General features: G+C 31.7%; 1 protein-coding gene across 1 annotated transcript; it reads right to left on the bottom strand.

Annotated features, from left to right (window-relative positions):
- Positions 1 to 503: 503 nt before the first annotated feature.
- LOC111638400 lies at positions 504 to 24,235 on the bottom strand. The gene is made up of 15 exons (XM_023384106.1): positions 22,060 to 24,235; positions 8,837 to 9,817; positions 8,478 to 8,563; positions 8,268 to 8,368; positions 7,920 to 8,188; positions 7,059 to 7,213; positions 6,832 to 6,991; positions 5,984 to 6,496; positions 3,338 to 3,436; positions 2,089 to 3,261; positions 1,935 to 2,014; positions 1,752 to 1,858; positions 1,226 to 1,491; positions 932 to 1,086; positions 504 to 668 (listed from the first exon to the last, which is right to left on the bottom strand). Exons 1-15 carry the CDS (start codon positions 22,130 to 22,132, stop codon positions 504 to 506), a joined length of 4,383 nt encoding a protein of 1,460 aa, XP_023239874.1. The 5' UTR covers positions 22,133 to 24,235.
- Positions 24,236 to 24,930: the final 695 nt, after the last annotated feature.

Below are 24,930 nucleotides of genomic sequence, written 5' to 3'. Positions count from 1 at the left end.
CAATAAATAATGAAACTGTAATAATAAATTTTAAAAATTACAATGTTTAGAATGTTTCTTTTTATTGTTTGTAAACATTCTAAATATTTAAATTTAAGAAAATAGAATTTTTTGAGGTAGATTTTGTACTTTAAACTTCTTTTTTTATATTGTGCTTGTTTGTATGGATGCATTAAAATTTAATTAAATTGAATAGAATTAAAGATTAAATTTTAATGTTGTTGCTCTAAAAGATACTTTGTTTATATTATAAAAGAAAAATTAAATATAAAATTATAATATTTATTTAAAAAATGTCCCAAACCTTTTTTATTTATCACTTGAATATTTGGAACATTCATTTCTACACCTTTCCTCAGGTAATCTTTGGCAAGAAGAGAGTTATAAATAACACAAAAGTCATTAGAAAACAACACGATAACATCAATTAATAATTATTTGGTTTGATATGATGAAAGATGTATAAATCCCTGAGACTGTTTCCATTTTTTATGAATAGAGTCTTATGCATTTTCGATAACAGTTTTGATCCATGTCTTGTAAGATGTCATTCTCATATAAACTCCTGGTAAATTCGGATCTGCACATCTAATCCCATGAGAAACGGTACCAACTAGAACCCATAATCCATTTTCTCTTTGAATCATCAACGGTCCTCCTGAATCACCCTACAAAAGACATCATTCTTAATCTAAATTCTATCAGAATAAAGCGATTTCTGAAACGAAATTTATACAAAAATTATAATTTATAACTTCTAAATTCGTTTTTTAAAACTATAAACCTCTCAATTTTGGTTCAATTTTTATCGATCTAGAACGTAGTTTTGTTATAGAATAACCGAAGTAAAATTCATCTAACGTAAAAAATCGTTTCAGTAATCGTTTTAAAGGCTTTCAAACTACAAAAAATCTATATAAGAAGTCATTACTTCACAAGAATCTTGACCACCGTCTTCGTATCCAGCGCAGATAAACGTATCACGAATAGCTTTTATGTGGCCAGCAGATAAAAACATTTTCTGGCATTTACTGTTACTCACGATAGGAACGTGTACTTCTTGCAAAACGTTCGGAATTGAACCACCTAAAAGTTATATAAATTATAATTTAAATTTATAAACTAAATAGTTATCATATATTTAGAAAGTTTAGAACTTAATACAATTAATTATTCTTTAAAACAAATTATGGGTAAGTTATAAATTTAAAGAATCTTAAACTACCATGAGAAAGCTTCCCCCATCCAGAAACGTGGGCTATTTTCCCTGTAAAATCTTCTTTATCGTTTGGAAGGCAGATAGCAACTATATGAGGCTGAAATTCAACTGGTTGATCCATTTGTAGTAGTGCCAAATCATTTTCGAACGTTTGAGAATTGTAATCCCTATGCACGATCATCTTCTTGACGTTTCTGGTGACTGGTTTCAATGATTCGAAATCACCACTCAGGTCATATTCTCCCAAAATTACGATCAAAGATGATAAAAATCTATAAAAAAAATTTAAAATAAAAAACAGAATATCCTTTCACTCGATATTCTATTACAGTAATCTATATAAAAGCTATTTTTTGCAGTTAAGTGCAAGTAGAAGAGAAGAAAAATGATAGTAAAGTCGTTGCAAATCTTCCGATTTTTTTGTGATTAAATATAAAATTCTAAATAATTTTCTTATAAATAATCTAAAATTAATTTATGAGATTAAATTATAAGATAGAAATGCTATTATAATATTAATTATGATACTTGCCCGGGTTGACAATGTGCAGCAGTCAACACGTATCTGTTATTAATAAGTACCCCACCACATTTATTCTTAATAAAAATTCCTAACCACGTAGCTTCTTTAACTAGAGCCTATAAAAAAAAATGTATAAATGCTTCGTAGTAATAATGTTGCTCACAAAATAATTTTTAAGTGATTTTTACTTACTTGCCACGGCCATTTTCCAAAATATGTATCTAAACCGCCAACAATCCTCCCGTGAGGTTTTAATGGCCTTACTCCACATTCTAAAGATAATAAAGTTAATGTAATATATGTCTCGTTATAACGACGTTCGCTTATAATGTCAGGTGTTACTTACGTTTTTTATAGTTCCAAACAATGGGCTTTTCTGTTTTAACGCTTTCTATAACGTTACTTTCTATAGAAGGGTGTCCAATTGTAGTAATAGGAGATGTAGTAGCTATTGTCGATATTAAACTGTCGATAACCGAAGATAGACTCGTTGCTGTGGATGAAATTTCGCTAGTTGGAATCGATGTTTGTTCTAGAATATCGACAGTTGTGTTGGAGGAATATGTTCCAGTTTCAGTTATTTTAGTAGGTGTTTCAGTTTCGGTTATTTTGAGTGGTAAAGTTTCAGTTTCTGTTGTTTTATTGGAAAGGTATTGCTCAGTTTCTGTTGTTTTATTGGAAAGATATTGCTCAGTTTCGCTTGTTTCAGTAGAATCGTCAATGCTTATATTCGTTAGAATGGTTTCAGTCGCTGTTTCTGTTGTTGTTTCTATTGTTAGTTCGATTTGTTCGAAGCTTTCCGTTGTAGTATTCTCTATCCTGGATGTATGATTAGAAGATATCGCTGTATCTATTCTAGATATCTCATTGGATGCATTAATATTACTAATATTGCTAATGGAACTCGTAAAATTTGTCAATGCATCAGACAGTTCTGTCGTTTCATTATTCGTTTCGATTGAATCCTTATCAATAATGAGTATATAATTAGAAGATATAACGGCAGTCTTGTTAGTATCGATAAAGCCATTTTTGAAAGGATGGAGCGTTGGAGGTTGCCGTTTTATCCCAACTGTGCCAAAAACGGTGGTAGGGTTTTTGTACTTGCTACTGGAGAAAGTTTTTCGAAAAGGCGTGGTACCTATATAACTCGGTGTATACTTATGATAAGGCATGTACCATTTACTGTAATAATAAGGACTAGATCCCGTCCACGTTACAAATTTAGGATAGGGCGTGGTTCTATAAGAATCATAGGTGAACTTGACGAAGGGTGACGTTTTGTGAACGAATTGAGTCGGTCTTTGATCATCCAAATAATTTTGAGGACGAAAGTAGGAAGGAACCGGCGATGCCGTAGCATTATTTAGGAACTTACAACAGGTTCCGAAAAGAAATCCGTCCGTACATGTTGATAAAAGTATCCCATCTTTAATAATACATTCCCATTTAAAGACGCAAACACCCTGTTGACCAAGTGCATCTTTACAACTTTTACCTGATATCTTCAGGCTCCTTTCTGCAGATAATAATAGAAAAAACTGTAAAATTATATTTAAAATAATATATTTTCAAAAAATAGCTTTGATTCTTACGTGATTCACTATCTTCCGCGATGCTTCTTATTGCAACAACTGTTAAAATAAGGAATCGAAGAGTATTTGAAGACGTTAAATAGCAACTTCCCATTTGATCTAAAAGAAAAAAATTTAAAAATAAAAACAAATAGCAGAGACATTAATAATAAATTTTACAATATTTCTTCCTTCATTCTCCACATAACAAACTAAATAGACATTTTTTTTATTTGGAAGAAAAAAAAGGGAGAAGAAACGCTTGATTCATGAGAATACGTTGACCCATCAACCAAGTGAGAAAAAGTTGCGTGTGCCATTTGACATAATCGTGCCTTAAGGATATCAAAAACACGCCTTCTTCTTAATATCGTGTGCTTCAAACTTATGAATAAAAGCAGCGAATCTGAAATTTTTGGGTGTTGACATTTCCACTTAGTGAATAGAAAATACATCCGAGATTTTTGAACCTTTAACCTTTAATAAAATGAAATATTTTGTTCAGAGAAATTTATCAAGACTTTCAAATAGTTTCCTGGAACTGTCGTGCATTTGAGGAAAATTCTATTTAGTTACTAAAATAATTTTCTTTCAATAAATAAACATTGCAGTTATGCACCAATTACTTTCTGTTGTATATAAAAAATGCATGCTGATTACTAAATTTACTAAAATAAGACAGTCTAATCATCTATTTATTGCCCATTTCCTTTATTTTGCAACTTTTTGGGGAAAATTGAATGGTATTCAAAAAAATCTCACACGATTCATTCATGGATTGTTAATTCTGCAAGCTGATAGCTTCCTCTTCCTGCTGTCATTTAACCTTCCTGCAGTTTGATACTTTACAGTTTGGTGAATTCTTCACATGTAATTATCTCAAATTTTTTGAAAAATTTTCTTTTATATCAACATAAAGACGGATTAATTTTGCGATAAATCTTAAAAACAGCTTCAATTCTCGACGTTAATTAAGGTCCGATTTACTTTTTCTACGGGTGAAAGTTGAGCTTATTTAACAAATTATTTACATTTTCTATGCTCCAATATTTTACAGATATTAGCCTATAGAAAAGGAAAGAAAAATACGTTACCTTTCTTGATAAAATGCAGTTCATATTAAGAACTACGTGGGAACTTTTCTTTTGCAGAATGCTTCAAAATCCTTGATGGATTCTGATAAAATAACGTTGCATAAAATGAAGAAAGATATGCACGAATAATGGCAACGTTTCATCGTCGAACCAACAATTCTCTCTTGATTCACGTGATGTGATAAGGTTGTTGACTTATGCCCTACTTGGTCACGTGACACATTTGACCCGCTGTCGAGAAAGACATTACATAGATCTCTTTTTACTTGAAAATTTACATTTTTTGCAAAAAATTCAGCATGGAAGATCAAGACGATTTCTTTGTCTATTTATAGAAAGTAACTGTTGCGAGATGCTAGATGCGCTCGAGACACTAATGCAGCATTATGAATGCCTAAATTATCTTCATTATAGAACTGATAAAATCTAATTTCGATACGAAATTTAACTACTATTTTTTTGTTTTTTTTTTTTTAATTTCTCGAGCCATTAAAAAGATCTAAATACACGAATATAAGTTAAAATTAAATTTTAAATTGAAAATTTTGTTATTTAATTCATCTGAAAACTCTCATGTCACAATTATCATTGCAAGATCTCTTTACAAGATATCAATTTACATAATATTCACTAGTACAATAGGAAGAATATTAGAAACGCAACATTGCTCGAGTTGTTTGATGAAAGTGATGTCTCCTATCTCTAACTCAGTTAATAAAGAGAGAAACAAACCTATCTTTCTCTTTATTAACTATTTAATTCCTGTTTAATGTCATTGAGAATAATCATTATAAAATTCGTAATCATAGTAAAGAAGCTCGAGAGCATTTACCGAACTTAATACAAAGCGATGCTAGATGAATATAGAACTTTATCATTATTTTTGTTACTTTTACTTTTATAAATTAAATGTATAGAAATCTGAAATTATATTCAATATTTATATTCGTAAAAGTCAATATTTTATTATAATTTTTAAATTTATTTACACAGAAGTATCGGATTTGCATGCATAAAAATGGATTTTTAAAATTAATATTCAGCTTTTCTGTACAGATATATTGTTAATTAATATTATTTATTTATTCTTTATACAAATAGTTATTTATTAAATTAACATGAGTTCTGTTTAACTTATATTAAATAAAATTAATGAAAAATATTAATTAATCTGTACAGACATTTTTTTACATAAAATAATTATTTATTATATCTATTCAGACTTTGTCTAACATAACTGAATATTCTTAACATTATTTTTTAAAATTAAATTCCGATTTTAGTTATAAATAGGGAGTAGCGAGTCTATTCAAAATAAAGATTTTTACAGTTGAAGCAAAGGAACAGAAACTAATGCCCAAGAAAAATGTATTTGAATTTAAGACGTATTTTTTCACATTGTTTTCATTATAAAACATGCTTTATAATGAAAAAAACCTTATGGTATCTCTGTTTATATTTTCTGTTAATACATATATAATAATATAATTTACATGTATTTTTTAATTACATTCAATTGCTTTTCTCCTGAAATTCCCTTTAAAAATAAAAGAGTATTTTCGACGGAAAAAACATTGTAAATAAANTTTCAACGTAGTAGATGGCTTTCTGGTAGAGGTAGCATCTTCAGACTTAGTAGGATTAGTGGCCAACACTGGTTTTCTAGAAGTCAAATCGGATTTAGTTGGATTAGTTGTGTGTATCGGTCTCTCTGTGATTTCGTCTGGACGCCACGTACTCAAACCCGGAGGGAATTTGGTGGGTTTGAGGAAAGTTTTTGTGGTAGATTTGATCGCGACGGTTGTTTTCCTGTCTTGGGTGGTATATTTAACAGTTTCTTCTTCCGTGTGGTCTAAAACGGGTTTGTGAGGATATATGTCATCCTCTTGTATGGAGTTCTTCATTGTTGTGAAAGTAGGCAAAGGTGAATTAACGGGTAACTTGCAACAGCTACCAAAGTAAAACCTATCCAAACAGTAGGTTAGATGAGTACCATTAGCTCTGTGACAACTCCAAGCAAACATGCAAATGCCCTCCTCTTTTGTTTGATTGTTTCTGCACGATAACGGTTGGATAGAATCTTCAACTGAAAGAAAATTGCGAAATTTTTAGTTTCTCGCTTAATAAATTCCTACTTTTTAGTTACGTTATTAACCGTTAGTGCCATCTGGAGACGTCGTTAAGAACTATAATCTAGTTCTTGTTCGAAAACATGTGCGCGCTGACTCGCAAATTTTATTTCATGATTTTTAAAAATTTTATATTTAATTTTATACACAATTTTTTAAAAATTAAATTATTTATATACATTTTGGCTCTTTATAAATAATACAAAGATTGATATATTTATTGTGTTTTTTAAGAAAATTATTATTATTTTTGGAGTTTTTATTACAATTAAGGAGGGACTTTATTTCGTTTAAAATATTATTATTTGATTGATCCAATCCGAAAATTTTGTTATTCTTGTATAAACTCCCGGCTGATTCGGTAAGGCACAACCTATACCCCACGAGATGATACCCGCTAGAACCCAACGTCCATCATCCTCTTTAATCACCAAGGGTCCTCCGGAATCTCCCTAAAAGCGTAGAAACATATTAAAAGCATGATAATATCGGTAGTGGGATAGGAATTAAATTACCTACTTCACAAGAATCTCTCCCCCCTTTGGCTAATCCAGCACATATGAAGATATCTGGAATGTCTTCCACATATCCAGCTTTCCTATACATATCTTCGCACTCTTTGTTGGCAACGATAGGAACTTCTACTTCTTGTAACTTTTCTGGAAGTGGACCATCTTGATACAAAAATAGGAGAAAATGATAAGAATTAGGAAGCTTATAAAATGGCTGACGTGCAAATTTATGGTAATAATTGAAGAATAAAAGAATCGTTCAACTCGCGTTTTTTTTATTTTTATTTTTAAGCTAATTTTAAAGATAAAGTTTCGAGCAAAAAAATCTCTGCTTCCTTTTTAAAATAATTGCTTAAACCGTTTCTAGATTAAATTATGTTTTTATCTAATTATACTTTCATAATATCTGGAAAAGATACACAATTTTATTTGCAAATATTTCTTCATTTTTTTTACATTTAAATCAATTTAGGATCGTTCTACGAAACATTAGGCATTATACGAAGACCTTTAAGGTTAATATTTTTCAAATTACAATCGTGTTTACTAAAAGTTAGCTAAAATTTAAGCATTGTTACAGTGCAAAAATTTAGATAAAATTAAAGAAAAATTGGAAATAATTTAAAATATATTTCAATATTGTATTTTTAAAAATTTTAACTTTTTTTTCAAAATAGTTGTATGCATTTTTCCTGCTTGTACAGAATTATAAATTCATCTTAATTTATGTTGAAAATAAAGTGAATAACGGTATTTTTAGAGAAGAAAAGTAAATTTTGTTTAAATTTATTTTAAAAAATTGCATTCTCGTATAATATTTCAAAAAGAATTTCATTTTTGAAACTGTACCAGATTTCATTAGTCTCACCTTCATAAAGCCTTCCCCATCCAGCTACAGTAGCAAATTCTCCAATGTAAGTGGAGTTTCCCGTTGGCACACAAATTGGCAATATATTCTGTTGGAAAGGAACCGGTTCATAAAATCTCAATAGTGCTAAATCGTATTCGAAAGTCCTCCTGTCAAATTTTGGATGAGAAGCAATCAATTGAACTCTCCTTTCTACATAGGGTAGATATTCTTCTTCCGTGCTCAAATCATATTCTCCTAATCTCAAGAGTATGTCTGTGGTAGGAACACTAAAAATACAAAAACAATAGTATTTATGATTAAGAAAATATAAGTAAAATATGTTATAATGGTATGTCATAATATTACCCTTCAACACAATGAGCGGCTGTGATGGCCCAAAATTCATTAAGAAGCGCAGCACCACACTTATGTAAAAATGTATTTTTCTTCCATTGTCGAAGGGATATCTATAATATATTTTAAATTATTTATTATAATTTAATATATTTAACTAAAAGTATTAAATCTAATTATTATTTTCTTAAAAATAGTCTAAAAGCATCATTGATCACTTACAACCCAAGGCCATTCTCCAAACTCCGCTGTAGATCCTCCAACAATTCGACCTTTGGGAGTTTTTATAGGATTTGGTCTTCCACAAACTATAAATTATTCATTTAGTTTTTAATTTCTATATTATAAATCATTAGTTAAATTTAAAACTGCATAAATGTCATTAAAATATTCATTAACACGTATTAATTATGGTAATAATTAATAATGAGACGATAAGTTTAGTAATAATAATTTATAAAATTACTTTCCTTTATAATAACGTATTTATAGGATAATTATTGCGTTAATTATATCTTTTAAAGATATAATTACGAACTTTAATATATTGATAATGAAAATTTTAAATAATAAATACAAACCTTTCCTGAAATCTGTTTGGTATCCTCCACTAGAAAATGAAGTTGTTGTTGTTGTTGTTTCTGGATGAATTTCGCTAATTGTTGTTATAATATTGTGATCTTCTGTGAAGCGATCACTGTTTATCTCATTATCCACATCGGTGATTTGTATATCATTTTTTGTAGTAAAATTGCCATCTTGGGAGGAGGTTTCCTCTGTATAACTTGTCGTAGTGTTATTGTACTCCGTCGTGTTAGCATTGTCTTGAACTGTTGTTTTTTCAACACCAGAATTTGTTGTAAAATTAAAAACATCGTAAGAGATAGTGGTAATTGTTGTTTCAGATATCGTGCTATCGCTCGATAGTGTATCGTTTCTAGTAAACATAATTGTGGAATTTTGTGTAACTATAACGTCTTGGATGGTAGAATTGTAATTAACAGTAGAAGTGGCTTCGATGACTGATGTTTCAGTTAGGTTTCCTATAGTGGTTTCATCAGATTTCAACGTAGTAGATGGCTTTCTGGTAGAGGTAGCATCTTCAGACTTAGTAGGATTAGTGGCCAACACTGGTTTTCTAGAAGTCAAATCGGATTTAGTTGGATTAGTTGTGTGTATCGGTCTCTCTGTGATTTCGTCTGGACGCCACGTACTCAAACCCGGAGGGAATTTGGTGGGTTTGAGGAAAGTTTTTGTGGTAGATTTGATCGCGACGGTTGTTTTCCTGTCTTGGGTGGTATATTTAACAGTTTCTTCTTCCGTGTGGTCTAAAACGGGTTTGTGAGGATATATGTCATCCTCTTGTATGGAGTTCTTCATTGTTGTGAAAGTAGGCAAAGGTGAATTAACGGGTAACTTGCAACAGCTACCAAAGTAAAACCTATCCAAACAGTAGGTTAGATGAGTACCATTAGCTCTGTGACAACTCCAAGCAAACATGCAAATGCCCTCCTCTTTTGTTTGATTGTTTCTGCACGATAACGGTTGGATAGAATCTTCAACTGAAAGAAAATTGCGAAATTTTTAGTTTCTCGCTTAATAAATTCCTACTTTTTAGTTACGTTATTAACCGTTAGTGCCATCTGGAGACGTCGTTAAGAACTATAATCTAGTTCTTGTTCGAAAACATGTGCGCGCTGACTCGCAAATTTTATTTCATGATTTTTAAAAATTTTATATTTAATTTTATACTCCATTAAAATTTAGAAATGCTAAAAGTTTAAACGTCACGATTATTGGAAATGTTCGGTATTGTGAAATCGACTTCATGCTTGTCATAGCGAACATGTTTCTTAAGATTTTATAATGATTTTTTTTTTGTAATTATGACCCGAAAACAGACATTCAAATCAACACTTCAAAGAATTTTCCTAACCGTACACAATCAATTATCCGGTTTCTTAAGAGACAAAAGAGTGCACTAGTCGTCGCCGAATCAATGTGGAGCATCTTGTGAAAATCGGCGACGCGGAAGTCACCGAAGTTGAACTTGACCCGGTCATTCACCTTGAACCCAACTTCCTAGTCATATGCCAGTCGAAATGGCAACACAACTTCTATTTTTAGATCAACTATCTCTGTTATAAGGTCACTCCCTCTCTACAATCAATATCGCAACAATAAAACATCGTGTTACTCATTAACGCTTAGCACAATGACATATATTTAGTACACGGCTTTTACTGCGTTTAATAATCTAGTATCAAAATATGATCTATTAGGTAAAATGGAGCCAAAGTTTCTCGACTTGGTATTATTATTTTTCATTGAAAAAAAAAGTACTCTAAACGTCTTATAAATTACCGATCTTTAAAAACTTTGGCCATTTGTGTAGCACTTATCTCTGAACTTAGGTGAAAACATTCGTAAATGAGACTTCTGTGCAGTTCGTGCCGTGTCTGTACTACTAGAAACGACAGGTTAGGGAATAGCAATAGCTGCTACTGGAAACTAACAGGTAGTAGTTGCACGTGTAACCGGTTATCGGTAAAGGGAGAGTCAAATATCCGTGAAACAGATATCTGGGGAGAACAGGACATACTACAAATGACTTCCATTTATATTAAGTTCGGTCATTCACGAGTTCGTTAGTTAATTGGCAACTTTTTAATAGCAGCGCCACCCGTGACAGTTATCGGAAATAATTTCAAAATGGACAGTCAAACATTTTAAAATGGAATTCGGCGATTTTACTCGGTTTTAAAATTGTAAAATTTCTGTACCACGTATCATCATCACTATAAAAATTTCTCGTACGTTATTCTTTTTTTATTACATGCCAAATATANATAGATAGAAGACGATCTGCTTTAGTTCATTTTCACAGAAAAGCGTAATGCCTCACAGGAAAGCAAACTTAGGGCGTCGTACTCGTAGCACCATCTGTTGGACATAAAAGCCTTAACCTAGATTATATCTTTTAATTTATATGAATGTTTAACAAAATAATATACAGCCTATGTCCACCCTGAAGTTCCATTCTAAATATTGGTGAAAAAATTTTTAAAATCGGATGAGTAGTTTCGGAGATTACCTGCTATATCCAAACTTACTTACTTACAAACACTACCTCTTTATAATATTAGTATAGATAAATGTTACACACAGCCAATCAAATCATTTTCACCTGACACATGATCCATTATCTACCAATCACACAAACAAATATTCCACTCAAGACATTTGGTAAAACTGCTGCCATTATTTCTCTCTTGCTTCAAGATTTAATTGAGGATTTCAAGCATTTACAGCACATTGATTTAAAAGTTGATTGTAATCAGCATATATTTTGACAGAAGTTATATATTTATTAAATACTTTTGTTTTTATAGTTGTTTGAAAAAAGCAATTTAATACAGATTATATCATGTATGTGTGTATGTATATGTATGTATTTATGTGTGTATATATATATATATACACACATATACAGGGTGTTTTTTTTAAACTGATGGTACTCAGAGACATCTGTACCAGCAATCTATCAGCCGGACTGTTGCCAAATTTGGGAGAGTGACTAAGGACAACATGGGAAAGAGATTCCACGAAGAAAAAAGTAGTCCCTAAATTCGCCAGTAGGGGTGAATTTGGCGCTGCTGTAGTGCCAAATCCCTACTCAGAGACATCTGTAGAGCAATCTAACAGCCAGACTGGTTAAGATAATAAAGTTTTACAAGCAACGTATGCTGAGGTAATGAAAGATGCATGTTGAACTCTGCTGAAGTCTGGAATGTGCTTCTGACGTTTGTCCTTGTCTTTTAAACTCAAATTAGGTGGTGCTGCTGTCGACCACGTCATCGTAAATTTGGATTTTGAGGTGTTACCAGCACGTTATGCAAATTCTTAGCTGTTTCGCTACAGCAGCGCCAAATCCACCCCTACTGGCGAATTTAGGTACTACTTTTTTCTTCGCAGAATCTCTTTTCCATGTTGTTCTTAGTCACTCTTCCAAATTTGGCAACAGTCCGGCTGTTAGATTCCTCTACAGATGTTTCTGAGTACCATCAATTTAAAAAAAAACACCCTGTATATATGTATACATACATACATACATATCAGTGGCGTGCCGTCATTGGAAGCGATGGATGCGCCACTTCCCTTGTATTTTCTAAAAAATAAATACATATTAATTNTATTAAAATTTTCAAATTATTTTGTGCTTTTCATCAAGTTTACTTTAATGAAAACCAATAGTAGAACAAGGAAGAAAAAAATTGCACTAACTTTCCTATCAACCAGATGTCGTCATCATTGTTTTCAGACTTTAGCTCTTAAGATTGTAACAGTTTTTCTTTTTATAGATTAATCTTCATATTTAGCAAAGTTTATTATAACATTTTTAACTGTAGATAGGTATTAAAAATGACAAATGAAATACAGCAGCATCTCAGTACTCAAACAATTCTGTTTTGAACACAAATTCTGGAAAAAGGTCACTCTGTACTTGACTGAACAAAAGCAACCTGCTAGTACAAATTTTTTATTAACAACATAATTTTATTTTTGTCATCCATAAAAATGTTAAAAATAAAAAATATGAAAATGTTGTTGATACTTCTGATCAAGATCAATGAAAAAGCTGAGATGACGACAATAATTTGTAAAGAGAAAATGTCCACATTTAACTAAAATTAACACATAATACAGTACTTTTAATTCTAACTGTTAACTAATTATTGATTAGAAATAAATTATCAATTGCTTTAATAAACATATTTTTCTTCTTGGTGTCTGTCACAGAAAAGCACAGTATACTTTTACTAATTTTTGGAACAACCCTAAATTTTGCATTAATCCATTGTTTTCCTATAGCACAGATTCTCAAAAAATGGTAGTTACATTCCAAAAAAGTGCTATGCTATATGAGGGATACCTGTATTTAATTATATTTATATATATCCTCTTAAAAGTAATAATAATAATAATAATAATAATAATAATAAGTTGAATGCCATGAAAATCTTATCAGTTTATAGATAAATGACAAAAAAATTCTTAATCTAAGCTTTGGTTTAGACCAGGGGTTGTCAACCTATCAGCATTGTTGTGCTGAAACCTAATTTATACCAGGTGCCAATATGATTGTACCAATTTTATTATACGTGGTATGATCCAAAAGTTCAGGGACTGCAGTAAGGTATGACAACAAAAGCATGTATTTAAAGTTACAGCGTATGAAATTGATTCTATCAAACCTTTCCTACATGTTCAGGTTGGTTTCACCCATGTCACATGATTAAACTGCGAGTGCTATTGTTTTCTTTCAGAGTTACCTGTTTTGCGACGTAATAAAAATGAAGTTTCAAGAACAGCGCGGCAACGCTAAATTTTGTCAGTGTTTAGGTAAAACACCTATGGAGACTTTAAAATTGCTAAGAAAGGTGTACGATGATTTTACCATGGTGAAATCAAAGATGTACAAATGGCACTGGCGTTTTAAAGAGGGTCGAGAATCCATCGCAGATGATGAATGCTCTGGCCTAACTTAGACTTCATGGAATGATTTCTCATTCCATGAAGTCATGTTGAGTTGGTCTCTCAATGTGTTCACAAAGATCGTCACCAAACCCTTGAAGAAATTGCTGCGGCTACTCACTTATCAAAAGACTAGTTGTCAGCGTATTTTAACGGAAGATCTTAATATGCACCGAGCAAAGAAAAAAGTCATGATGGAGGTTTTTTGATTCTCAAGGAACTGTTCATTCAGAATTTATTCCTGAAGGCAGAACAGTAAACAAGGAGCATTATCTAGACATTTTATGTCGTTTGAGGGAATCCATTTGTCATAAATGACCACAGATCTGGCAAAGTGGAGACTGGTACCTTCTGCATGACAACACACCTGCACATCAGTCCCAAATGGTCACACAATTTCTCGCCAAAACTCAAATTAGTGTGCTTCCCCACCCCGCCTATTCACCGGACTTAGCCCCATGTGATTTTTATTTGTTTCCATCAATGAAAAAGCATTTGCAGGAATGCCGTTTTGTGTCATCAGATGAGGTGAGAGCAGCACCACAGGAGGCCTTCAAAAAATGGCTTCCAGCAGCGCTTCCAAAAGTTATACAAGCACTGGCAAAAGTGTATCATTGCCAAAGGTGATTACTTTAAAGGTGGTTATGCATCGGCAATATAAACTTTTTAAGGTAAGGAATTTTAAGCCACGTCCCCAAACTTTTGAATCATACTACGTATATACAATATTATCAGAACTGGTCCAGTTATAACGGACTTCAAAAATATATAATTTTGAAGTTAAGTTGTTAATTGAATTATATTCTTACACGTGAAGCGCGCACACAACACCCAGATGGCGATACGGAGCATAAATGCATGCACCATAACATAAATATACAAGCAAGAGATTCATTTTTAATGTACCACAGCCAATACTGAACTATGGCTTTCATTTAAATGTGTAATTAATAATTAAAATATAACTTTTACTATTTTTCTATTCAGTCAGAGTGCCACTGAAAATCATCCTGCATGCCATAGGTTGTCAACCCCTGGTTTAGACAATTTTCCCCATACTTAACTGTTGTTGGCCATCAAAAAACAATATAGATCCCAGCATAAGCAAGTCTAAACAAAAGCTTATGTTCACAACGATACTTTTTAGAACTTTAAAAAATTGATATTAAATTTAAAACTAATTTTCAAGCATTTTAAATATATTAATTCACTCCTAATTATAAGGTGTACAGTCAAATAATAATAAAATACATTCAACTCTCATGATACTTATATTGTATATTAATACAATATAAATATTTTTATGAAAAAAAAATCAGCAAAACATTTAATTATGATGTTTAACTAACAAATTACTGATATATAAGAATATCAGTTTAATCCCCTGAAGTATCTATTTTCTCAAGTATGAGTCAAAAGTAATCTGAATTTTTTGTAACTACTTTTAGATCTATTTGGAAAGATGCTACTCTAATTAATAATAGTTTCCAATTATATTCCAAAAAAACCAAGTAGATAATTCAGGCAGTTATGGATATAAATTACTATCCTAAATTAACTCCGAAATAAGAAAAATCATTATTACAGTTGTGCACTGTTAAGAAAATGACTACATCCTTTTTGTCCTTTCATTGTAAAACAAGGACACATCCTCTTCTTTAAGCATAAATTTCTCCCTTTTGTAATTTACATTTTAGGGAATGTGGCATGTCTTTGCACATTATTTTCACCATTCCATATATATCCATAGAATTTGAAATCAGAAAATTTTTCAGCTGTGGATACACAATAATTGTCCATTGTTAGGTCATAACTTTGTTTCAGGAGTGGTTTGGGAGAGTCAGAACACTTGCATACATTAGGAAATTTGCAAATTCTGTGTCAAACTTTGTACTTTTTTCAGTGTAAATAATTATAGACCATATATATACACTAATAAATTGGCACAGCATATAAAACTTTATTTCAAATCATTCCCTTTTTGAATGGGATATAATGAACCTATCCAAGCCAACCCTTACAAAGACATCTCTTATCCATGGTAATATACTTTTTTGGATATTTAAGAAGATTGAAATTTATTTTGTAGATATTGGCACACTGGCCAAATCTTGTTTAGCTTCAAGGCATGGATAATTTGAGGAATCAGATACTTCACTGTCAGAAAAGTGTAATGTTTTCAGATCAGGCAGAATATTTTGTATGACATAACTTTGTTGAAAAATGGAAATGCAATGCTTGTCTGGAGAGACCAATACATCTGAAATTCTGGTTTCTGTATAACATTTTGCAAGATTGATAGCATAAAGCAAATTTAAAGTTCATTGAATGTTAGATCATGATATAATTCCTCAGAGTTAGATATGCACCAATTGATATATTTTTAAAGTTTCTTTTGTATAATATCCAGTAAATTGTCAAAAAAGTATTTAAGTGTTTGCAGCACATCACCATAATCAATGGTTGGACCAGAATTGTTAGAAATATATTTTATAACAATTCTGGTCCAACCATTGATTATGGTGATGTGCTCAAACTTTTGTTTCTTCTTTGTCTCTGGTGATGCACAACTTTTGTTATATTCTCAGCTGAGAAAAAATCCATCTTCATTTTCCTGTTCAGTGGTAGCTAGATCAAAAGAATTACTGCCAAATTTTGAAACTGGTCTGTCAGTTTCACTAAAATCAAAATCAACTACACTATCCATATTAATTTTATCTCCTTATATATATATATATAAACACCATAATATCATGTAGCTGCCACTAAGTAAACACCAGCTAAGGACAAAACTTGGACTGCAAAGTTTCTTATAAAAAGAAAACTTCTATAATGAAAACAGTTGAGATGCTAAGCAGGGAATGAGAAAAATCCAAAGCCTTGTTAATTAATGAACATGTTATAATTTGTTACTAATTCAAAGTTGTCATAAATGCTGTTTTCTAAACTACAGTTTTTTTTTAAAGTCAATTAGAAAATTTTGAAATTATTTTAACTTTTTCACAAAATTATTAATGTCTAGATTCAACTGCTGTAAGCAAGTCAAATACACTATAGGTAATATATAATATGTATATTTTTGCACTTCAGTTTTATTCAAACAACATTGAGTATTTCTGAATTTTTAAGCTGCACTCCCTGCTAAATTTCTGGCTGCACTACTATCACCAAGGAATATTTTCATGCTACTGAATGATCAAATGTTTCTGCTGCTAGATAGAGCCCTATTGCATTGGTTATGGTTTGTTCATAATCCCTGGATATGGGTCAGGTGTAAAATTTATTGCCATGATCCCCCATGCTTGTTAACATTCCCCTATTAGACTTCCTCTCATGTAGTTTCATCAAAGATAGAATTTATATAATAAAATTGAGGGCTAACCAGTAGTTGACAGTGTGCATCAAAGATACCAAAGATTCACCATCCTGGTCATTTTAGACAAAGTTTTTGAAGAGACTAGAAGACACAAGTTTATGCATCAATTCTGTGGAGTGCCATGTTGACAACCAGTAAGGAATTGAAAATCCTTCAACTAAACAGGAAACATACCTAGTAATGGATACAACATACTAATCCCAAGTACGTATTTCAAAAATAAAATAAAGAGTACATAATTATGTGCCTTCCCGTATAGTAAAATCAGTATCAAGTTAAATTTTTTTTAAAAAATGAAAGTGCTTTAGAATCAGTTATTTTGTTTTAACTCTAAAATTTAACAAAATACTTTTTTAATAAACCATAAATTCTATAGGAAAAATTGAAGTTAGCCAATTTTAGATTTTATTTGAACTTTGAATAACATTGAAAAATAGATGCCACCAATCTGATAAAAATACTGTTTAAATTATAAAATGTACAGTAACAATCAGTGTCAATAAACATTAATTTGAATTAGTTTTGGCAAAAAACTGTTTTTTTTTTCTTTTTAAATATGATCAACTGGCATTTGGTTAAACCACATCTTTTGCAAAACTAAAAACCAGGCAATGAAACTGGAATCATTAGGTTTACTTGCCTTTTCTGACTTTTAATTGGAAGTGAAGTTTATTTGGATTTGTAATGTATATTACTGGAAAATTTCAGTATAACATTAATTTGTACATGGCACCAATATACCATCTTTGACTTTTTTAAAATAATGCCATGCATTACTTGTGTTTAAAATTTAAAAATTATGTGAAAACTAACATAAATTTAGTTTAAAACAGTTTCCAAATGCTATTTGTTAAATACTTAGACCCCAGCATTTACCAACATAAAAAGAAAGAAGAAGAAGGAAAAAAAACCACTGGCCTCTTTTTGATAAAAGTACTATGTGATACAGGCAAATAAATTAATATTGAATAATAAATATTTACTATAATACTTTTAATAAAATGTTAACTATACTGAATTCAAACCAGTTTGGCATATGATATTTAAAAACCAGTTTTGCTGAAACCAGATTAAGAAAATTTCCAGTTTCTGCCAGCACTAGTCTAAATGAGAATTTCAATAAAGTTTTCTACATATAATAGTGACAAAAGGTTTGAATTAGTAGATCATTTATCTGAGATTTTATTTATCATAATTAATTATCTGAGAAAATTGATCATTTGGAGAAATTTTTTTTATTACCAATCACTAGTAAATATTGATTTTATGTAGCTAAATCAAATTGAAGAAACTTTTTAATAATAATGGAGAAAACAAAAGAGAAAGGCTAGATAGATAAAACAGAAATGGATCAAAAGATGCAGTCATTATGAAATTAAATTTAAAACAACAAAATGTACACTTTACATTAATATATTATTTTAATTCCAAATTTTAAATAATATGACTGATTTTTCATGTACGATGGTTGCAAATCAAATACTGTGCTGGGAAAGTCTGAGTTTGTTTAGTTAAGTTACGGCAATGCAACACTTGGTGATCTGCCTACGGGGTGCCTTCCGAGAGGTGTTTTTAAGGGTAACTGGCTCATATTCAGACATTACCAATTAGAGAAAACCAGAAAACTATGTGGCCAGCCTGTCTGGGCATGGCACGAACCCACAACCGAACTCCCAGTGTTCAGGGAACAGAACCGCTTGGTCACTAGTGGGCAGGGAATGAGAATATATATATATATATAAAATTGTCATCAAAACTATAATTTATAACTCACTTTCTTTTCCAGAACTTTATGAACAGAATCAGGATCTTCAAAGACAATAAATCCAAAATTCTAAAGGGAAAAAAAAAAATTGTATTTACGTCATTGTTACAATGCAAAAAAAGAAAATCCATAGATCAAAGTAAAATATTAAAAAGTTTAAGTCTAATCATATGGTATATGAATAAAATCTTATTTGATTGATTGATGATAAATAACATAATAATAATAGTGCTAATTCTAAATCTATGAATATACTATTCTCATAAATTCATTTTGTGTAACTATTATATCATTAGAATATTTTTCTTGAAAGCATACATAGTAATAATTAAAATTTTAAACGAGACATTTCCTTGAATATCAATAATTATATTNAAATTCCTACTTTTTAGTTACGTTATTAACCGTTAGTGCCATCTGGAGACGTCGTTAAGAACTATAATCTAGTTCTTGTTCGAAAACATGTGCGCGCTGACTCGCAAATTTTATTTCATGATTTTTAAAAATTTTATATTTAATTTTATACTCCATTAAAATTTAGAAATGCTAAAAGTTTAAACGTCACGATTATTGGAAATGTTCGGTATTGTGAAATCGACTTCATGCTTGTCATAGCGAACATGTTTCTTAAGATTTTATAATGATTTTTTTTTTGTAATTATGACCCGAAAACAGACATTCAAATCAACACTTCAAAGAATTTTCCTAACCGTACACAATCAATTATCCGGTTTCTTAAGAGACAAAAGAGTGCACTAGTCGTCGCCGAATCAATGTGGAGCATCTTGTGAAAATCGGCGACGCGGAAGTCACCGAAGTTGAACTTGACCCGGTCATTCACCTTGAACCCAACTTCCTAGTCATATGCCAGTCGAAATGGCAACACAACTTCTATTTTTAGATCAACTATCTCTGTTATAAGGTCACTCCCTCTCTACAATCAATATCGCAACAATAAAACATCGTGTTACTCATTAACGCTTAGCACAATGACATATATTTAGTACACGGCTTTTACTGCGTTTAATAATCTAGTATCAAAATATGATCTATTAGGTAAAATGGAGCCAAAGTTTCTCGACTTGGTATTATTATTTTTCATTGAAAAAAAAAGTACTCTAAACGTCTTATAAATTACCGATCTTTAAAAACTTTGGCCATTTGTGTAGCACTTATCTCTGAACTTAGGTGAAAACATTCGTAAATGAGACTTCTGTGCAGTTCGTGCCGTGTCTGTACTACTAGAAACGACAGGTTAGGGAATAGCAATAGCTGCTACTGGAAACTAACAGGTAGTAGTTGCACGTGTAACCGGTTATCGGTAAAGGGAGAGTCAAATATCCGTGAAACAGATATCTGGGGAGAACAGGACATACTACAAATGACTTCCATTTATATTAAGTTCGGTCATTCACGAGTTCGTTAGTTAATTGGCAACTTTTTAATAGCAGCGCCACCCGTGACAGTTATCGGAAATAATTTCAAAATGGACAGTCAAACATTTTAAAATGGAATTCGGCGATTTTACTCGGTTTTAAAATTGTAAAATTTCTGTACCACGTATCATCATCACTATAAAAATTTCTCGTACGTTATTCTTTTTTTATTACATGCCAAATATACGTAATATATAAAATCAGCTTTTTTTTAGTACTGTCTTTTATGGAGCAAATATGGCTTCGCTTTTAAATTTTCTAAAATTAATTTTACACAAATTAAAAAAGATTTGTATAATCAGAAAAACCTATAAAGGTTAATCTATAGAGATATCGTAGAAAATTGCACAGTCGGTGACAGACACATTTTTTTAGAGGAAATTGCTACAAAAGTTGCAAAAACAAAATAGTGCGTTTGAGGACATTTTTAATTTTTTGAGTGAATTCCTAAAATTTACGGGGGGAGTAAGAAACTGACTTTACTTGTGTACAATTCAGGAAATGTATGGAATAAAAGTGCATCTGTTCTCCGAGGTCGTAACGAGAGGAAACTCTTCTCTGCTTCGATAAATAATGGGAAAGTTATGACCTTTACTCGCTGAAGTGATCCGATACAGCCGAGATAGAAGCGATAAATTTTAATAAAAATAACGTTTTTTTTGCTGACGAATAATTCGCGTAACGTACGACAGCATGCAGAATTAATTAATTATACTTCATCCGTATGAAAGGTACAGTACAGTACATTCGAGTAACAGTTCATCCTTGTGAAATCGGATTTGATTACTTTCACATTATTAGTCGACAGAAAGGTAATAAACTCGAATTTAATGCTAAAATCATTACTTTGTGTGTATTTTAATAGCGTGTTTATTAGCAGGTATTAATGGAGTAGTAAATTCCCTCAGCGAATATAAATCAAGTGAGATTTTTCGTTTTATTCGAGATCGTTATCAAATAATTACACTATCAAAAATTACTTTTGGAGTGTTTACATTACTATTTTTCACACGCTATCTATTTCGAACTTAAAATATACAGAGGAATTTCTCAGTTACGTATTTAGGAGTGGGCAGACATACGTACTGTACGTGTGTAAAGCAACGTAATTCGTTACGTGAAATTTTAATTTCGGATCTATTTCGTGGGCATTCTACTAGAATATAAAACGAAACTAACCATGACAAATAGGCGTATTAGTGTTCACTTGTATGCGATTCGTGACGAGTAACGCCTAATGTTCACACGCTAAATAAACTCGACTGCAGTTAGAGAGCGTAACCCAAAGAGCCACTTTTCGATATCGCGATTCGTCAACGAGCCACAGAATGCCTACGTTGCACATTTAAGGTTTGTGTGTGTTACGTATCGAACACCAGAAATACTAACTTCTGCTAACAACAAACATCCCTAAGCCAATTCCCGAGCGTCTGCAGGTGTTCAATTATCATTCCACTCTCTAGACACGCACATGTTCAACGTCTCGCCTGTTCCTGGGTCATGTGAAAAGTTTTGCTTCGTGGCGTTTCTATAGCTCGAAGCTGAAAACCTATTCGAGTGAAGGTCGTTACGAGGGAAAAAAGAGGGTTTCCATTGTTAATACTTTGAATACGTTTATATAATACAAAACACAGTACTTACGTTATCGTACTTTTCGGTATTTAAATCTTTTTAGAAATAAACATTACTCACTAAGCCTGCTAAAATGTTCAAACGTCCAAACAGCGGCGATATAGGAGAAGAGCAAGAGTACAGATCTAGTCATTTTCCACTATGAGCAACGAGTAGTTGCATAAGCAACGGTCAGGAACAGTACTCCCCAGTTTGGGGAACCGAGACCCATGTGTCGGCGAAGCCCGGGGCTTTGTGCATACGAAACACGTGATTGCAGTGACGCCACCTCGAAGGTCCGGTCGTCCAAACTCGACAAAAGGCACCGATACCACTTTCGCTAATGTAAAAACACTTGGATGCTAACCCGGCTGGGGTCTTAATGACGTCGATTATGCCGAGTTTTCGATGGATGCAACTATGGTGGCCCGGTATCTCGATGCTTTCGCGATGACTAACCTTGAACGCTATTGTTTGTGTGAGTAATGTCTTAAAATCCCCTCTGGTAGGTTAGGGAAAGAAGTCAAGTGACGTCGGTGTGAACGACCTGTTCTAACCTTGAATGTGTCGACCGATTTGTTGTGTGGCTGATTTCTTTCCTATATTTTTCCCACAGAACTACCATGACGTTTCTACTTGTTTTCTCCTTTGAATTTTACCCAGCGTCACCGAGACGTTGACATTCCGCTCACGTGACCGCGGCATTAATAAAATCACGAGCGCCAAGGCCAAAATGTTGATGTCGCTTTGGTTAAGGTGTGTTATTTTGAAACATCTTCCCGACTGTCACAATTACATTTTTGTGATCGTAGATTCGACCGATAGCGTTAGACAATTGAATGTCACCGTGTAAGTTCTTTGAAGAGTGCGTAAAATTCGTGACCTTCCGTGACAAAAATTGAATTTCTCAATCTTTGAACCTTTTTTTAAAGACTAAATCGTTTGATATTTTTAATCAGAGAGAGAGCATTCTCTGAAGTTGAAGTGTTGCATAGAATTCAGAATTTTTTTAAAAAATAAGTTGTAAATTTAACAGACAAAAATCTTCCTTATAGACAGACAACATCATTCCACAGACACTTTTTAATACTTGGCTTATTAACTTACATTAACAGGATATGTAAAATCAGGTGGTGATGGATCACAAAGGATTTCAATGGAATAGTGCTTATTATATACAGTGAATCCACAATCACAAACCCAGAGGATGCTCTTTCATCTTTGCTAGATAAATATCCTGGTTTCACTATTTCCTGTCATCTTTAACAATAAAAAGAGATGATCCAGTATTATGAAACCAACATCCTGTGTTTTTGGTTTACCAAGAGCTGGCTTTGGCATGGGCAGAAAGACACACTAGTTATAGCCCACTCCTGGTACGTTTTTAAGAAAATAAATATGAAGTAAAGTTTTAGTGAATGCTAATGGATGAAATTTGATATAAAAAGTTCTATTATACAACACTGATTTCGACAACGGAGACAAAAAATAAAATTAACGTAATTTCTTTTCAACCGCCTATTGTCAAGGCTCTGGTTTGAACCCGCTTTGCTAAATTATCTGTTATATTAATACCGCTTCCAAACCAGCTCCTGGACAACCTCGGATTTTCACAATCAAATTCATAATGTAACAGTCATTTCGATATAAATTTGCCATAATTGTTTTTTTTTGTCTTGATGAGCAGTTTATTGAAGCAATAAGAAAAAGCTGCTGGGAATCAGAAGCCAGGGTACTCGCACTGGAGGATTATGATTCCATATATTTACAAGTAGTTTCTCTTGGATCCCTCAATAAATATGATTTTTTAAAGCTTGAAAATGATGATTGTTGATTCTCGGAAAAAAAAAAGAAAAAGGAGTTACTTAAAAAAAAAAAAAGTAAGACAAAGGTGAACCAAGGTAATAATGATTTTGAAGTAATTGTGATCTGTGGAATTTTTTCTCATTTTCTTTTCTTCAAAGCAAATCCCAATCTGGTTATCTTTCAATAATTGCTTTAAAGACTAGTAATGCGGCTATATCAGAATAAATATCACAAGAATTGTGGAACAATACACGTATATACAATCTATAATAAGTAATCTAAGAAGTTCAAAAAACTAAGGTTTCCACAAATTGTGAAAAACCATTTAAATACACAAAAGTAATAAATTTCTCTGATCAAGCAGAATTACTAGTCTTTTAAAAATATAAAATATGATACAATATAAGAACAAACAAACATTACATATATATAAGTATATATAAGTGTAAGTATATATATANTTTATTATTAAGTACGTCAGATAAATAATCTATTAAAAATACATTTAAAGAAAGAATTAACTGATTGCCCCTGGAAGTCGGCTTCTTATAGAAACACAGCTTCCATTATCAAATGTCACAGCACGCCACTGATACACGATATATATATAATCTGTAATAATAATTACCATTTAATTATTATTAATTATTTAAAAACTAAAATTAGTATATCCTATATGTTCATCATCATATGGTTACTGCCACAATGGTTTTAGTGTCAAAATATGGAACAAAACAGAACAAAATTTATGGCTGATATTGCCAAAAAGACAACTTCTACCTCAGCAGTGAAACAGTCTGACCATGTACAGCCAGCAACTAGTAGTAATAAAATCCATTACATAAATTGAAGCGTTTTTATTCAATAACTACAATTGATAACAGGTTTTGAACTAGAACCATGTATATCAGAATACTGAAATTTTTGACAGAAAGAATTAGGAAGCATAAATGTGACAGCCACCATAATCTGCCACTCTTGCATCACTAGCAATATATTGTTAAACAAAAACTGAATAAAATCTGAATAAGATCAATTCAAGATACTGTATTTAGCTAATTGTGTGATGATGAAGTCTTCAAACACGGCCATATTGATAATTATCAATGCACAAAATCTGAACTCCCTGTTTAGTGCATGGAAAGT

Source organism: Centruroides sculpturatus, unplaced genomic scaffold, assembly GCF_000671375.1.
Source record: "Centruroides sculpturatus isolate CEXI.00-Female unplaced genomic scaffold, Cexi_2.0 scaffold1235, whole genome shotgun sequence".
NCBI classification, from domain to species: Eukaryota; Metazoa; Arthropoda; class Arachnida; order Scorpiones; family Buthidae; genus Centruroides; species Centruroides sculpturatus.
The sequence above is the reverse complement of the archived record's forward strand: the minus strand, read 5'-3'. Positions and strand labels throughout refer to the sequence as shown.